Below are 17,500 nucleotides of genomic sequence, written 5' to 3' on the forward strand. Positions count from 1 at the left end.
CCTTCATAGAAATCCTCCATTCAGTCATTTGTAGCGAGGATTCTTGCGGCACACCATCCTCTAATACCTTCGTACTCCATTATTAATCTTCTTAGGGGTTTCCCTCATGCCTTACACGCTCCTTGAACTCCATTACGATACAAACTCCTTCTAATATGTTTGGGCCAAGAATTATATATATTTTTTGTTTCGTTCCATTTCTGCGAATTAGGTTTTTTTTTATCAGTTTTCTTTTAACGTACCATTTATTTTTAGTATTTTCAGTAAGAGCTTATGTTTTAATACTGCTTTGCCACACCATTCTCTCTTTGTTGTTATTATCTTATGAGTTAATCGTCTCACAAAGCAGATTCAACACCTACTCCAGCCTAAATCTACCATACTCAACGTTCACTACGACTCTACATTCACCAAATTCACACGCCCATCCCACGCTACACTCACTATATTTATCACACCATACAAACACCATTATCGACACGCATCCCCTCCATGCCTCCACAAGCACTTATGGAGATGAGGTGGAGAAGAAAAAAAAGTAATGTGGCAGAAATCTTATATACATGTTAGTGTTTGTAAATTTTTTTGGATGTTGTTGAAATAACTTTGTATATTTATGTCTTGATATGTTTTTTTTTTTTTTAGTTTATAAAAGCAAAACCAAGAATAGCTGTAAAGTATTGAATGCAAAGTTTTCGTACAATTACTTTTGTTTTTGTTTTCCATACACACAATCCACTACCAGTATCTCCATATATCTAAGTTAAAAAGAAATAAAGCATTGATTTTAGAGTTTCTTCTCTGATTATTTTTCACCCATACACACACCACCACCAACGGCAACACCACCAATAGCTACAACAACAACAACACCAATAGTAACAGCAACACCATCATCGCCACTTCACATGTGCTACATTTCACCACCGCAACGCAACCCTTAAAAATGACTGGTGAAGCTTGAATACTCCGCTCCGTGCCGTGAAATAGCAACCCGTCCCATTGTCAAGCCTTTTACAGATAGCGGGGAAATATAACTTTCTTATGTCGCTTTCGTGAGACTCATTGTGCGTGCGGGGCGGGAAAGGAGGCGAGCCCGAGATTGCATAATTGAGCGACGCCTCACAGAAAAAGAATACTTCATTTTGTATTGAAATTTACATCTTAAAAGTTTTGCTGCAAGGTTTGGAGGGAAGGACGGAAGGACGGAACGAAGGAAGGAGATCATGGAGGTAGGCAGAGAGAGAGAGAGAGAGAGAGAGAGAGAGAGAGAGAGAGAGAGAGAGAGAGAAAGGGGGAAGCTGGTAAAGGTCATAGAGTGGTGTGGAAAGTCTATTCATTAGAAGAAAACACGACAAAATGTAACAAAAAAATAAAAAAATAAAAGAAAATGGAGCCCGGGCTTGAAATCAGTAAATCGACTCTGAAAATTTGAGATTAGGAACAAAAAATCAGAGTAGAAAAGAACGACCCTCTTCATCGCATTAAAAAAAAAAAAAAATAGTATATAGAAAAATATCAGTGGAAAAGTCAACAGAAGTGTAGAAGTCAATATAGAGAAAACTGGAAGGGGAACGAAAAGAATGAGGAAGGGGAAAAATTCGATAAGAAAATAGTAAAAAAAAAAAAATAAAGAAAAGCGATAGACGGAAAGGTTGATGGCCCAGAATTAGGTCAGACTGGGTTGGGCGTGTTTCTATAAGAGGGTGGAATGGTGGAGGGGTGAGGAAGAGGTAAAGGGGTGAAGGAGGGGGTGCAGGGATGAGGGAGGAGTGCAGGGGTGAGGGAGGGAGAACACAGCTGGGGTAGGAAAGGGGCGTCACCTTACACTTGATATCATCTAGTAAACAGAAGCTTGAGTGGTCGATGTGGGCCCAGAGAAAAGGCAGGTGAGTGGGCGGAGGTACACACACACACACACACACACACACACACACACACACACACACACACACACACACACACACACACACACACACACACACACACACACACACACACACACACACACACACACACACACACACACATTCTTTCTGACCAACAGGTAAATCCTTTCGGAAAGTCATATTTATCTCACCCATTCGTATATTCACTTTCACTCTTTTACTCCTTTTACTCTTTCACTCACTCACTCACTCATTCCCTTATTTATTCACATTCACCGAGGTTCACAGAATATGAACATTGACTCTCTCTCTCTCTCTCTCTCTCTCTCTCTCTCTCTCTCTCTCTCTCTCTCTCTCTCTCTCTCTCTCTCTCTCTCTCTCTCTCTCTCTCTCTCTCTCTCTCTCTCTCTCTCTCTCTCTCTCTCTCTCTCTCTCTCTCTCTCTCTCTCTCTCTCTCTCTCTCTCAATAGAGTTACTTGCAGCTGTTATGAGAGGCAGAAACAGAACAACAAAAGAACAGGACAGAAAATAAAAGATAGAATATGAAAAGTTGAAATAAAAGAAAATTTGTTTAAAAGTGTGAAAAAAAGGAATTAAACGAAAGATCTAGAAAGAAGGACAAAGAGAAAAAACAGTTAAAAAATGCTTGCCTTTTTTTTTTAAAGTGAAATTTATTTGCATGTGGCTGCAGTGAAAAGAAAACGAAACTGGGAATAAAAAAAAAAAAAAAAACGAAGAATACTAATGACGCGGAGAATTACAGGCTACAATTTCCTGTTATAATGAAGAAGGAACGTGGCTGTAAGGAAGTGATCTATTTGTATCATATTCGTGAGCAATTTACCAGGAAACTCACAACATATGCTATTTGTCTCCAGTCTTGCTTGTCTCGTATTTCCAACAGTGCATACATTAATCTATTTGTTTAACCGCTGCTGGGAAATGCATTCATCTTCACCCAGAACTCCTGCACTTTGATGATGATGTTAGCGAAAGTTCAGCGCATTACTACTTATATATGTTCCAAAGTTAAATGTTTTAATTAAAAGTTAAGAAAATTATGAGAAGACAGATGCAGAGAGAGAGAGAGAGAGAGAGAGAGAGAGAGAGAGAGAGAGAGAGAGAGAGAGAGAGAGAGAGAGAGATAATATATATACTCCATTTCGTTTATTAATAGTTCCATTTACTTCTCAACAAAGGTGCACAATGGAACAACCCCACCGCCCCCTTTACACACACACACACACACACACACACACACACACACACACACACACACACACACACTTTGCTTTCGTTTCTTGCCTTGTTTATGTTTTTTTTCTGATAAGCAGTATAAGATAGCGTATTGTAATTGTTTTGCTACTTTCCTATAACATTTTCTTCGTATATCTTTTCTCGAATCACTATTTTGTTATTTTACGAAGTCTTATTTCAAAATGCCGCAAAAAAAAAATAACCATTGATTTATTCACCAAACCTAACCTAACTTTCCTTGAATGGAGTTATTTGATAAGAAATCTTGTTGTTGTGGTATTTAGAGAAGAAACATACTTAAGAGGAACTTACTCACTATGTCATTTGCTTTTCATATTTACGTAAGTAGACACCTGGTTATAATTACGTCGTTTTATCATGCTTTCATTCTCTCTTGCCAAGTTCTTAATCTTCACTTGTTCGTGTAATGCGTCCAAAACACTGCAGGCCTGGTAACAAATTTTTACATAATACAAGGCCCAACTTTTATCACCAAAGTTGTTAACGAGGGAGTGAACCTGCTGCTGCTAATGATGGTAATAGTAATGACGATAATGATGATCCATTTTTTTTTTTACTTAACGCTTGATTTTTTTCAGTCCAACATACACTTTTATTTTGTTTTATTCTTTTCCTACTAACTTTTAATCTTTGACCATCCATTCTTATTCGTTCTTTTTCCTAAGCATCATTCCATAATTTATGTTGAATCTCATTTCTATTTCATCATCCCCGTACTGGCATCCCTTCTAGTCTCCCTCTCCTTCTCTCCGCTTTCTCTCTCCCCATCCGCTTCCCGTCAGAGGCAGGCGTGTAATTTTCTCCCTTTCGTTTAAAATCGTCTCCAGGTGGTCTTGTCAAAGACTAAGTTATTGGAAGTTGAGTGACGCATTGCCGGCAGAGATGATGAACTTGGACGGCTGCACCAAGAAAAAATAATGGAGGAGTGATTGAAAGATTAATAGTAGAGGTAGTAGTTGTAGTAGTAGTAGTAGTAGTAGTAGTAGTAGTAGTAGTAGTAGTAGTAGTAGTAGTAGTAGTAGTAGTAGTAGTAGTAGTAGTAGTAGTAGTAGTAGTAGTAGTAGTAGTAGTTGTAATAGTAGTAGTAGTAGTAGTAGTAGTAGTAGTAGTAGTAGTAGTAGTAATAGCAGTAATAGTAACAGTAACAGTAGTAGTAGTAGTAGTAGTAGTAGTAGTAGTAGTAATGTTAGTAATGTTAGTAATGTAGTGTTAGTAGTAGTAGTAGTAGTAGTAGTAGTAGTGGTAGTTTTTTATTTTGCTGTTGTTGTTGTTGTTGTTGATGATGATGATGATGATGATGATGTACTTGTAACAGTAGCAAGAAGCTGAAATTCTGATGGTTTTTAGACAAGGGATAATAATGGCAGTTATTTTAATAATCCAACAGGTATACTTAAAAATGAATGTTGATATTAATTATAATGATTGCTGGAGAATCAGAAGGAGAAGGAAAAACAATGATTCGGAAATATTATAAGCGGTTTAAAGAAAAAAGACATTGGTATGTATTTTTCTGTCATGTGATTAATGTAAACGCAAAAACTAAAGTACATGATGTTAAGATCAATTATTTCATGTATGAATGTTTAGCACAAAACACATGACGAAAATACATAAGCTACCCCTTAGATTCCTCTTTTAAAGGAGAACGGGTGAATAGAAAGGTTGCGTCACGGACATGGTCTCTATCATCAGCATTATTGGCAATCAGGCAGACTTTTCTCATAAGTTTCCCTGGCTCATCTCCGTCTTTTTCTTTATTCCTCAGATCAGTCATACTAATTTTCTGATGGCCTCCCTCCATCATGTTTTCTCTACCATGGCTCCTTCCCCCGCTCCCCCCCATTATGTAAGGATAGTGGAAGTCTTCGTGCTCATCTGTTGCCATTTATCACGCGTGTCTCACCATTATGACCTCCACGAAAGGACTGAATTTTCTTTTCTCAGTGTGCCTTTATCTCTTGGCTGCCGACCACTCTATGACGCTTGAATAACTATAGACTAGTGTAATGAACAGAACTGTAACTACTACGGTAACTACTACATATTTCTAAGAATTGATACGTTGTCGGGGTCGGTGTCTTTTTACATGAGTTTTTTTTCTAATTGTTTGTTTTGTGTCATTCTTTCGCTTATCTCTTTGTCTCTCATGTATCTCCACCTCATCCAAAACTTTATTACAATCCTTTAAAAACTTACATTCCTTCGATTACTGTTTTTTTGTCTGAGGCATATCTAATATTTTTAACCTAAATATGCAATAAACCATTAAATTTAAGGGAAAAAAATTCAAAAGGTCAAGAGGAAGTACTCACCTACTCGGTTTGAGAAAATCCAATGAATGTGATCCAGACCTTAAGTATCCCTCGTCAAACTAACTTCCAAGTGAGCATTCCTCTCCCTACTTGACGTTCCTCGCTTTCATATGCTCCCTATACTCAACCAGGCAGCCAGTCACCAGCTCCTCCAGTACCTCCTTTCTGTGAGTGTAGAAGAAGCAGTAGGACAGTCCGACGGAGGTCCTCGTTCCGTAAAATGGGTGGTACATGATCGTCTCACATCCCTCACCGTATAATAGTCCCATTCCTCAAGACTTAAAGCTGTATATCGATTCAAGTTGGAGGAATTCCGTTGATGTCCTTGAAAATCCTGCCAACAACAGCGTTTTTATAATTTCCTCGTCTACAGTTATGTTTTTTTTTTTTTATCGCTCCCATTATTTTCTTTGTGAGTTTTCTTTTCTCATTTTTATCTGGTGTTGAATTTTTTATATCGGCTTTACAAAGAAAAGTATTTGTAAAGAGTCTTGGTGATTTAGTTTTCTCCTCCTTATAACTTGTATATTCTGTTCGGATTCCTTCTCCCATCTATAAATCAGGTGACCAAATCAAGTTTTTCTTTCATTCTTTTTTCCACATCCATGTCCACCTGACCTTTGAAAAACTCGATGCTATATTAGTTTACGCCACTGATAATAATCTGCCCACCTGCCCCTATAGACCGTTTACGAGAGAAATTATTGAATATTAACCCCCTTTAGTACCGTGCCGAGTTTTCATATTCATTCTGCTTACTATTTGATGGTCTTATTCAGCTTCAGAAACTTATGTGGGGATTAGAGTAATGAAGACCATGGCTATTAATCTTCTGACCTCTATAGATCTTTTCATGATGTAAATAAAATGGTTTAATGGTACACAAAATCTCAAAGTAAAAAATGTGTCCCATTATTGAAGGTGTTAAAAAAAAAAAAAAAACTCATTTACCTTACTTAAACTTTCATCTTATTTTTTTTTTTTTATCAAACTTGTAATCTCTTTAAGTTTCGTTGTTAAGAAAAATTATTAACTTGATTTTATTTCTATATTGTTTCAGTTTTACCATTCAACACATTACCACCACTTTCATAATTCATGTCATTTTCACCATTCCTCAGATTCCTCATATTCACTAATTTTTCTGTTAATGTCTGCCCTCTTCCTTATCATCCTCGTGAGTTCCAGCATTTCTTCTGTCAAATTTCCTCCTTTAGCAGCATTCCTCCTCGCCTTCCCCAGCATCTTCTAATGACGCGAGAGAAAGGAAGGCGGCAGTGAAGGTGCAAGGCATGTAGAGGAGGGAGTCGTGGGGAATGTCAAGAGGTTGCCAGGAGGTGAAGAGAGGCTGCGGATGAGGAGGGTTAGGGATCTTGTTGGTCTGTTTTCTGCAGCGTAAACATCAGAGAGAGAGAGAGAGAGAGAGAGAGAGAGAGAGAGAGAGAGAGAGAGAGAGAGAGAGAGAGAGAGAGAGAGAGAGAGAGAGAGAGAGAGAGGTTTCGAATTCAAGGAAAAATACACATGTGTGTGTGTGTGTGTGTGTGTGTGTGTGTGTGTGTGTGTGTGTGTGTGTGTGTGTGTGTGTGTGTGTGAGTATTTGTAATAATATGGATGGACTGATTGTGGTGCACGCTTTCATTTATAATTATGCCAAGTTGAAATATCATTAATAGCTTATCGTAATATAGACAGTAAATATGCACATTGCGACAAGTTCATGGGTGTTGGTGCAGATTTTTATGCATTGCCAGTCACCAGCAGCACGTAACTGACGCACAGATATTTTTTTCTTCTCACCGGAATGATAGTTTGTTCACGTAGCAGCTTCTCTCGAAATCAGTGACACTTCAGTTTTCAGCGCCTAACCGATGTGTGATGCAGAGGAACACACGGGAACACAGTAGTGAAGGACTGCAGATGTTTTCATACTGTCACGAAATGCACATGAGTAGGAGGCCAGGTTGTGTTGATCGCCGGAGCCCTTATGCGTCGGTATAAGTGTGCAGGGTGTGAAGCAGCGTTAAGGAAAGATGGAAGGGATGAGTGAAGTATTAGAGCTACCAGTGTTGATATTTCGACGACTTTGACCGAGATCAAGTGACTTGTAACGTGATGGAATGCATTATACTTCTCTGTTACTCCTCCGTCGTTTTGTTATCCTGAAATCTTTCCGTAGATGACTGACAAAGCGCTGATGAGATCCTAATTACTGTAGTCGTGACGTGATAGGATATACATTACTTCCATTTCACCTTGATATTTCCTACTACTTATCCTGGGAATGCGCAGATCGTGATAAAACACCCAGTAATTAGTGAGTGATGCATACAATAATGGAAAAAAAAAAATATGCAAGTAAGCGAAACATCAAACACGATCAGATTGTAGGGCGGTCCTTGACATCTGAAGAAACATCAAAGGCTGGGAAGACTCAAGATAGCAGCGTCATCTGTCAGAACACCCCCGCAGATTCCTTAAGGTTCGATCAAGTGAGAATCTGAAGACGCTTTCCAACACCTGAAAGAGTCAAAGGATAACAGATGAGACACACACGACTTGTGGACCGACAGTTTCACGGGTTTTACTGGACTTTCATATCACGTTCACTGCTCTTTTTAAATGGGAGTTTAAACAATTGCGCTTCTGATGTCGTGGGTTAGAGAGGCTACGCCGTATAAATCTTAAATCAGGGCAGGTTTTCAATGAGTTTGGAAGCCGTAATGGGAAGTTTTTTGCATCGAATTAACTGTTTTAGAAATCTACATCACACACAGCTTGGTTTACGACGAGTGACACATTGAAATTACCGGGAAGTCATTATATGTATGTGTGCGTTTGACTTGTATATAATCTCCAATGGCAGAGGTGCTGTCAGTGCTTCAAACGACCTTTTTTTTTTATTTTTCAGTTCGTATTTCCTTTTTTTCCTTCACTGACTTTGCTTGGGGGTCACTGACTTCCTCACCACACGGCTCTAGGGTTTCCTTCTCCTTCTCTTCCTCCTCTTCTTTTTCCTTCTCCTCCTCCTCCTCCTCCTCCTCCTCCTCCTCCTTCCGGTCTTCTTTTATCCTTTTTTATTCTTTCTTTCCGTATTCCTTTCCCTCATTTCCTGTTGCGTTTCCTCTCTATTGGAGTTGGTTTTGTTTTGTCAATAGCAATCATTCTCTCTCTCTCTCTCTCTCTCTCTCTCTCTCTCTCTGAAAAAAAAAAATGGCGTATTTACCCATTAATACTCAACTTCCGTTTTGTCCCCACTAATTAAACACGTAGCGGTGGGAGGCCGGCAGACCCCCGACGGCTGGGCATAGAAAACGAGCGCGGCTAATGTGCGGGATTGGAAGGGGGAACCAGCGCATAATTGTCCCACCATTAAATTTGTCGCATTCCCTCGCCGGCGGTCTCTCTTCATAACTAAATTCTAATCCACAAAGGGAATGCCAATGAAAAACACACGTGCGGTCGGCGGATGTTTGTAATTGCAGGTGTTATTACTGTGGTTATATACCGCGTCTGAAATCCCCTTTAGTAGGAAACTGTCACATTTTTCATCGAGCTTATCGCAAAATATACTCCCTCTGTGGGTATGACAAGGCAGAGAGTGAGGTGAGGGATGGTGGCAAGGCACTGTAATCTGGTTGCTGGGAAAAGAAAGACGAGAGAGAGAGAGAGAGAGAGAGAGAGAGAGAGAGAGAGAGAGAGAGAGAGAGAGAGATTCAGTGGTAATTTGTACAGAAAGAGAGTACGAATTTGCATGTTATTCTCACATATTTACACTCACATTTCCATACACAACTCATTCCCTAGAGCGTTTAAAGAATGAACAGAATGAAATGTGTTATAAGAGTAAAAATGCGGTGTTTGTGGAGCGCGTCATGGCAAAAGATACGAGCCTTGATATGACGTTTCTAAAAGTGCTTGGTGTATATATCATTCGCTGTTTCCTCATCATCCCCGAGTCTTTTGATGCCATTGTTCTCTGTACCTATCCTTTCTACGTGTCTGACTTTTCCACATGTTTAATTCCCTTGAAGCATTACTTCTTCTTGGGGATCTTTTTCCTTTCTCACCCTCTCTTCCTTAGTTCTTGTTTTTTTTCTGATTTTTTTCTCCTTCAGCCATTGTCTTCTTGTTCACTCCCCTTTTCTTATTTGATTGCTTTGTGCATATAAGCTTTCTTACTCTTCTCGTCTGTTTAATCATCTGACTGACTACATCCTTCTGTCTGTATGCATGTGTGTCTGTCTGTCTACTTGGCGTAAGGTAGCGTCTAATTCGAAGAAGTTTAAAGGAGAAGAAGAAGTCTGGCAGTGACCACAGCGGTGTTTCTTAGATACTAGGCAAGCCAAGTCACGTATGGGTGGGGCGACAGATCAGTCCAGGAGAGAGAGAGAGAGAGAGAGAGAGAGAGAGAGAGAGAGAGAGAGAGAGAGAGAGAGATGCACGTGTTTTCATTAATATTTCATGTAACATCAGGGAGGAGGAAGAAAATTAAAGAAAGGAGAGAAGGGGAAGGGACGCAGAAGAGGAGCAGAAGTAGGAGGACGGAGAAAATGGAGAGAAAGGAAGGGAGAGAGAGAGAGAGAGAGAGAGAGAGAGAGAGAGAGAGAGAGAGAGAGAGAGAGAGGAAAAGAAATGGAAAACAAAGTAAATCAAAGAGCCACGTGCCCGGCATTCTGAGAGGCGCCCTTTTCCCTCCCGGCGTAAGCTAATTTCGGTACGTTTCGGTTTAATGACAGTGTTGTGGTGCAGCGTTGGTATTCTGGCTGCGTTTTTATTGCCCAATACCTGTTGATTATTTGAGTGGCTGTTTGTTTCTCCGTCCGTCTCTCTGTCTCAGTATTTATTGATGTCGCTCCCTTCCTCTTCGTTCGTTTCCTTCCCCTGCTTGTTTTCTTGATTGGTCGGTTCGTAGGTAAGTGTCTGTTTCTCTTTGTCTGTCCTGCCGCCTGTCTGAATGTGTGTCTGTGCGTAACAAAAGTGAGAAAGGGAAACTGCAAAAACCCTTCTGTTCTACACGTGTCAATCCTTTTATAAAACATGTCTATTTATACCGTTTATTCTCTCTCTCTCTCTCTCTCTCTCTCTCTCTCTCTCTCTCTCTCTCTCTCTCTCTCTCTCTCTCTCTCTCTCTCTCTCTCTCTCTCTCTCTCTCTCTCTCTCTCTCTCTCTCTCTCTCTTTCTCTCTCTCCTCGTCACGTTGGGGAATCATAAAATCAAGAGGAATGAAATGGACTTGCAGGAGGAAATGGAGCTGAAGGAGTAAAATGTGTCTTGCGCTTCTGGGAATAAGGTGGAACTGATGGCTATCCTTCAGATGCCAAACATTATCTCTGGACGGGAGGACTGGCCTTAATTCAACCACTCCCATGCCTCTCCCTCACTTTCTCCCTCTGCCTCTCATCCCTCCCCTCATCCTCTCTTATTTACACCTTTTCTCTCTCTCTCTCTCTCTCTCTCTCTCTCTCTCTCTCTCTCTCTCTCTCTCTCTCTCTCTCTCTCTCTCTCTCTCTCCCTTTCTCCGTTTATCTTTCATCCGTTCTCTCATCCTTTCCCAGTTAACTACACCTCTCTTTCCTCTCGCTCTCCTCTCTTTATTCGGTTTTCCTCTCGCTTCCTCGCGGCAATTATCTTATTTTCCTTCTGTTCCCTTCATTTGTTTTCCTTCTGTGTTTTTTTTTTCTCAAGTCTTCCTTCTATCCTTTCTTTCTTTCTGTTCTTTGTCGTGTCTTCTCTTGTTTGCGTTCAGCATTGTTGTCTTTCACTCTTTCACTCAAGTCTCAGTGGACGAAGGAAAATAAGTTACCTGAGTTTTGTTGATTTGTGCATGAAAGAGGCAAGATATTGATGGAGGTTTTATTCTCTCTCTCTCTCTCTCTCTCTCTCTCTCTCTCTCTCTCTCTCTCTCTCTCTCTCTCTCTCTCTCTCTCTCTCTCTCTCTCTCTCTCTCTCTCTCTCTCTCTCTCTCTCTCTCTCTCTCTCTCTCTCTCTCTCTCTCTCTCTCTCTCTCTCTCTCTCTGTCTCTCTCACGTTTCGTACACAGCTCTTATCCCCTCACGCTATACTATTTTTGTCCTCTCCGTTTGTTTCCGCTGCAATATTTCCACGTTCTCCTCTTTAACGTCGCCTCGTGTGCCGCTTGCCTTTGCTGCCCACTTGTTGAGTACGAAATAAAGAACACTTAGAGGTAACGTGATTGTGAATAGGATGCCTGCGGTTTAACTAAAGGGAGACAAAAAGAAGGAAAGTCGTGTTGGAAGCGAGTCTTGTAGCAGAGTTTTTTTTAAATTTTTTCTGGTTTATGTATTTTTGGCCTTGTGTTTATGTTGGCGTGCACGTGTGTTTGTGTGTGTGTATGTGTGTGTGTGTGTGTGTGTGTGTGTGTGTGTGTGTATACGTAGATTTGTATGTGTTTGGATGTGTACATGTGTTTTTGGGAACTGTTTGATTATCATTTGCCTTTGAAATACGGAGGCAGGCTCTTTGTATTATATGGAACCAAACACACACACACACACACACACACACACAATATGCCGCAGAAGTGATAGGTCAGGAAGGATGACGCACGAACTCTCCTCCTCCTCTCTCCACCTCCTCCTCCTCCTCCTCCTCCTCCTCCTCCTCCTCCTCCTCCTCCTCCTCCTCCTCCTCCTCTCCTCCTCCTCCTCCTCCTCCTCCTCTTCCTCCTCTTCCTCCTCCTCTCCACCACCACCACCACCACCACCACCACCACCACCACCACCACCACCACCACCACCCTTTTCCCCTTAAACGTCATCTTATAAATTTCCCTGCTGAGTGTTTACCTGGTAATTAAGGTCACGTGGACTCGTATGTGTGTCGTGTGTCTTTACTCGGAAATCTGAGTCTAACGGATGTCCTCTCTCACCCGAACCTCGTCTCTCTCTCTCTCTCTCTCTCTCTCTCTCTCTCTCTCTCTCTCTCTCTCTCTCTCTCTCTCTCTCTCTCTCTCTCTCTCTCTCTCTCTCTCTCTCTCTCTCTCTCTCTCTCTCTCTCTCTCTCTCTCTCTCTCTCTCTCTCTCTCTCTCTCTCTCTCTCTCTCTCTCTCTCTCTCTCTCTCTCTCTCTCTCTCTCTCTCTCTCTCTCTCTCTCTCTCTCTCTCTCTCTCTCTCTCTCTCTCTCTCTCTCTCTCTCTCTCTCTCTCTCTCTCTCTCTCTCTCTCTCTCTCTCTCTCTCTCTCTCTCTCTCTCTCTCTCTCTCTCTCTCTCTCTCTCTCTCTCTCTCTCTCTCTCTCTCTCTCTCTCTCTCTCTCTCTCTCTCTCTCTCTCTCTCTCTCTCTCTCTCTCTCTCTCTCTCTCTCTCTCTCTCTCTCTCTCTCTCTCTCTCTCTCTCTCTCTCTCTCTCTCTCTCTCTCTCTCTCTCTCTCTCTCTCTCTCTCTCTCTCTCTCTCTCTCTCTCTCTCTCTCTCTCTCTCTCTCTCTCTCTCTCTCTCATCCTTTCGCTCACAAGCAAAGTCCATAAGCCTTCTTTGTTAGCTATACTGTTCCTATTTTTCCCTCCTTTGCCTCTTTTCCTTCCTTCCCCAACGACGGACTAACACTTTCCTCCTCCTGCCGTAATACCATGTGCTATCCTCGCCGTTCCTCCACACCTGGGACATTAATTTCTTCACGCCTACGTCTGTGTGGTAATCTCCTCCAGTCCACTCCTCCACGTGACTCTTTCATCTCTATAATGTTTTCCTCCCTACTTACATCTCTCCACGTGAATCCACATTTTCTTGTTTCCACTTACTCCTGATGGCTTTTTATTCTCCAGTTTATCTTTCCCTTACACTTTAAACTTGCTTTTCTTTACGTTTAATTTGCCTTGTTCGTATTTTTTCCTAATTTTCTGCCTACTGTTGTCCTCATTTCTTCATCCTGTCCCATTCCTTCCTTTCTTCTCCTTTATTCCTTATCCCACGTCTCCTTCCTCTAAAGTCCTCGGCAGTAAATCGAGTCTTTGTAATCTGCCCAAGTACTAAAAACCAATCGCTTCCTGGGAATAGAGATAACAGGATGGTGCCCTCATCGTGGGTCGCATTGCCTCCATCCTTCACGTGCTTCGGTCTTTCTCCCCCCAACCACACGGCTCCAGGCAAGATTTGCTGCTCATTGTTGAAGTCATTTTTCTCTTTCCTCCATGTTACGTATCTGGTAGAAATGTTTGACTTTCACATAAGAGGAGCGACATAATTCACTGCGTCGCCCACACTTGACTTTCTGATCACTGGATAAAACTTGGTAGACACTTTTTCGCTTATGCATATCAAAAGAACTTTGTCACACGTATTTTTCTTTTCTTTTCTTTCTTTTTTTTGTGCTTCGCTTTGTCTCTATCTTTTGTGTCTCGTCTTAGTTGACTTGTGAAAGAAAAAAAGTTGTAGCTGTTTCCTGGTATTCGCTTTAAATTCGGTTGAAGAGTTTCCGTAGACTGCGAGAGTTTTAGTTTATTCTTTTACTTAATTCAGGATACAGTGAACCTTATTATATCCTGTAAATAGGAAAATCCGCCCTCCAAGAAAATCAAGGAGCAGTTTTGGTGAGAATAGCTACAATTTGTGGTTGACTTTTTAAGATTTGCTTGTGACTCGCCAGTGTACCTTTCATAACTTTATGTATTCATTGATCCAAATGGTGATTGGCTTAAAAATTCACTGAAGGATTTACTGTGGAAGTCTTGGCAATTGAATATAACGTTCTTCACACTGGTTTTATTCTTGGAAAGTATTACGTTTTAACCTCACCTCTCACAACAACAACATTCACCCAAACATTCAAAGGTCCTCATACCTCTTTTGCTCTTGTTGACAACTCCACATTCCCGTTAAGTTGTGTGTTCGGATTAGCAGTGTTGGTGTATGACGTACAAAATCTGTCACTCATTTTTGCAGATGAAAAACCATAAAAATCAATGTCAGGTACACGCACTGCTCCGGGGAAAGAAACATGTTGCTCCCATCATGAACAGAATTACTGGCCTAGATTTAAAGAGACCTTCCCCGCCAGGTTTGTGATGCATATCCCACTGATTCATTTTAACTGCCGACAGAGGAAATCATCAACAAAACATCAACAATTTTTTTTATCAGAATCAGCAAAAAGTAAAAAAAAAAAAATAAAAAAAATAAATAAAATAAATAAATAAAATAAAACGAATCTGTAAATTGAAGTTTTTTTCTAATACACTGAAACAATTAAGATATTAGATGTAACAAATAAGGTAGCTGGACGTGGCACATATATCCTATTGGTTTAATGACAGGGCGGATGTAGCGTGATGCCTTCCATCCTGTTATGCCGGGAACACGCGTTGATTAAAAAGGAGTCCATTAATTATTCATATATCCTTCCATTCTGTATGAGTACTGAGAACAACACGTATCGTATTTCCTAAGGCACATGAATCCTACGTCATATTTGAATAATTCATCTTCTCTTTCCCGTGATCTATATTGCTTTAGTATTACATTTATTTTTTTTTATAATGTTGTATGTGAGACAGAATAGGACGATGAGTAAGGAGGACCATTCCATCATATATATTTTCTTTTATGTTAATTTTACTATCACAGTTCAGTACAGCTCCGAGTAGTAACAGCTTTCCTGTCTTTATTTTCAGGTTAGTCGTGTTCGCAGCTGCCATTATTCCCACGACTTGCCTGAATTACGACTCCGGATGGTGAGTAATGATATGTAGCTATTTACTCAGCCTCATACACACACACACACACACACACACACACACACACACACACACACACACACACACACACACACACACACACACACACACACACACACACACACACACACACACACACACACACACACACACACACACACACACACACACACACACACACACACACACACACACACACACACACACACACACACACACACACTTCTTCGTCTACACATAAACGTTCACATACTTTAGCATCCATTCATACAAACTTTCTCGTCGTAAACAGATCTTTCAAACGTTTTTGTGCCAGAAATAATGTTCCGGTGCTATGAGAGAGAGAGAGAGAGAGAGAGAGAGAGAGAGAGAGAGAGAGAGAGAGAGAGATGAAAGGAAAACAAAACATAATAAAGAAAATGAAGCCAGATCTAGTTGAGTTATGAAAAGTAAGCAATTATTTTTTTTAAACAGGAGCAAATGAACAATACATAAAAAAAAAAACAACGATAGGGTATGGCAAGGGAAGATTAAAGTAAAGAGGAGAGAAAGAGAAAAAGCTGGAGAGAGGTAAAAAAAAAAAAAAACTGGGGTTGGGGGCTGTAGAGTGAGATTAATTAACGCAGTGAAGGGAGGAAAACTCGTCAAACCAGGAAATGAGAACTATGCACTCAGCACGCATCATCAAGGTTACCGAGGAGAAGAGACAAAGTATATTAATTAAACAAAGTGAGTTAATAATTCTGCGAATGCGAATGAAATCAAAAGAAAGAGGAAGCTGACCAGAAACTTTAATTTTTTATATACTAGTGGAAATTGACAAAAAGAAAAAAAAATATTATGAAAAGTCCACTCAACACTATCAATTCATCTACCCCACACACACACACACACACACACACACACACACACACACACACACACACACACACACACACACACACACACACACACACACACACACACACACACACACACACACACACACACACACACACACACACACAAAAAAAAAAAAAAAAAAAAAAAGGAAAACCAAGAGATAGAATTCAGGTTTTGCTTATGTCTTGACACTTAAAGCATAATAACAACGATTCCCAAATAAGAGTAATGGCTAACCAAGGCGGCAAAAAAAAAAAAGTGTCTATAAGCAGCAGGGTACCTCTAAACAAAATAATGTCAGAATTACAGAAGGCAATATTAATAACACATTCCATTCCTTTCTTCACGTCCGGAAACTACACTCACCGAATCAGAGAAATGGACAGTATACAGTATTTATACGAGAAGAATGTCTAAAGAAAAAAAAAACTTCTACCGGACGAGAAAAAATTAATAATCATAATCCCATCCACTTCTAAACCACGAGACTCCCCTAACCAGAGCAAAAAGACAGTCTATTTAACCCCTTCAATACTGGGACATAATTTTACCCTGAGATTTGTGTACGATTAGACCATCTTCTTGACATTAGGAAGGGTCTATGGAGGTCAGAAAATTAATGACCACAGTCTTTACTATTTAAATTTTTCTGAAGCTGTATAAAATCGCTAAATAGTAAGGAGAACGAATATGAAAACGCGTCATGGTACTGAAGGGGTTAAGCAAGAGACAGCACTAAAAACCACAGTATCTGACACACAAAAAAGGTACTAATCACCAAATACATCAAGTGCCGGAAGTGGTGTGGAAGTCAGTGTTTGCTTTGCCGCTCCGCCACTTAGTATAGCTGGCAAGAGGCTATTAACACTCCGCCACTGCCAAACTCCTTACTATTTATAGCTTCCCTTGCCAGCCTCACAGCACGGCCGGTGATAAGATGGACCCAGATATAACTCCATGTAGGCAAAGATATTTCTCTCTCTCTCTCTCTCTCTCTCTCTCTCTCTCTCTCTCTCTCTCTCTCTCTCTCTCTCCCTCCATAACCGTTTCGCACCGTAAATAGGCTCAAGAACAGCTTTTACTCATCTGTTTTGAGTCATAAAGTTGCTGCTATGAATAATTCTTCCCCTTCGTTTCACCGGGAAAGTACGCATTTCCTTCCAGTTTATATGCAGTAAACGCCAATGGTTATTTTCCTTATTATATCCAGAAGTTTCACCCATGAGCTAAGTTTTGGCGGGTTATATTCGTTGATGGTTTCAGTGTGGGTTTAGTGTACTTGTTATAGTAGTAGTAGTTGTAGTAGTAGTAGTGGTGGTAGAAGTAGTAGTTGTAGTAGTAGTAGTAGTAGTAGTAGTGGTGGTGGTAGTCCTGGTAGTAGGTTTTAAAACACTAATCCTCTAATTCCTGATAATCCATTTGGCTTGGCACATTAGTGGGTCATTTTCT

At 40.5% G+C, this 17,500-nt stretch overlaps 1 protein-coding gene across 1 annotated transcript in view; it reads left to right on the forward strand.

The window, feature by feature from the left end:
* The window catches only part of LOC123505390, a 138,720-nt gene that overhangs the window by 82,355 nt on the left and 38,865 nt on the right, over positions 1–17,500 (forward strand). Inside the window, exon 3 of the mRNA XM_045256608.1 lies at positions 15,107–15,166. Coding sequence (XP_045112543.1) covers positions 15,107–15,166 — 60 coding nt within the window. The remainder of the gene's footprint in view (positions 1–15,106; positions 15,167–17,500) is intronic.

This window comes from Portunus trituberculatus, chromosome 18 (assembly GCF_017591435.1).
Source record: "Portunus trituberculatus isolate SZX2019 chromosome 18, ASM1759143v1, whole genome shotgun sequence".
NCBI lineage: Eukaryota > Metazoa > Arthropoda > Malacostraca > Decapoda > Portunidae > Portunus > Portunus trituberculatus.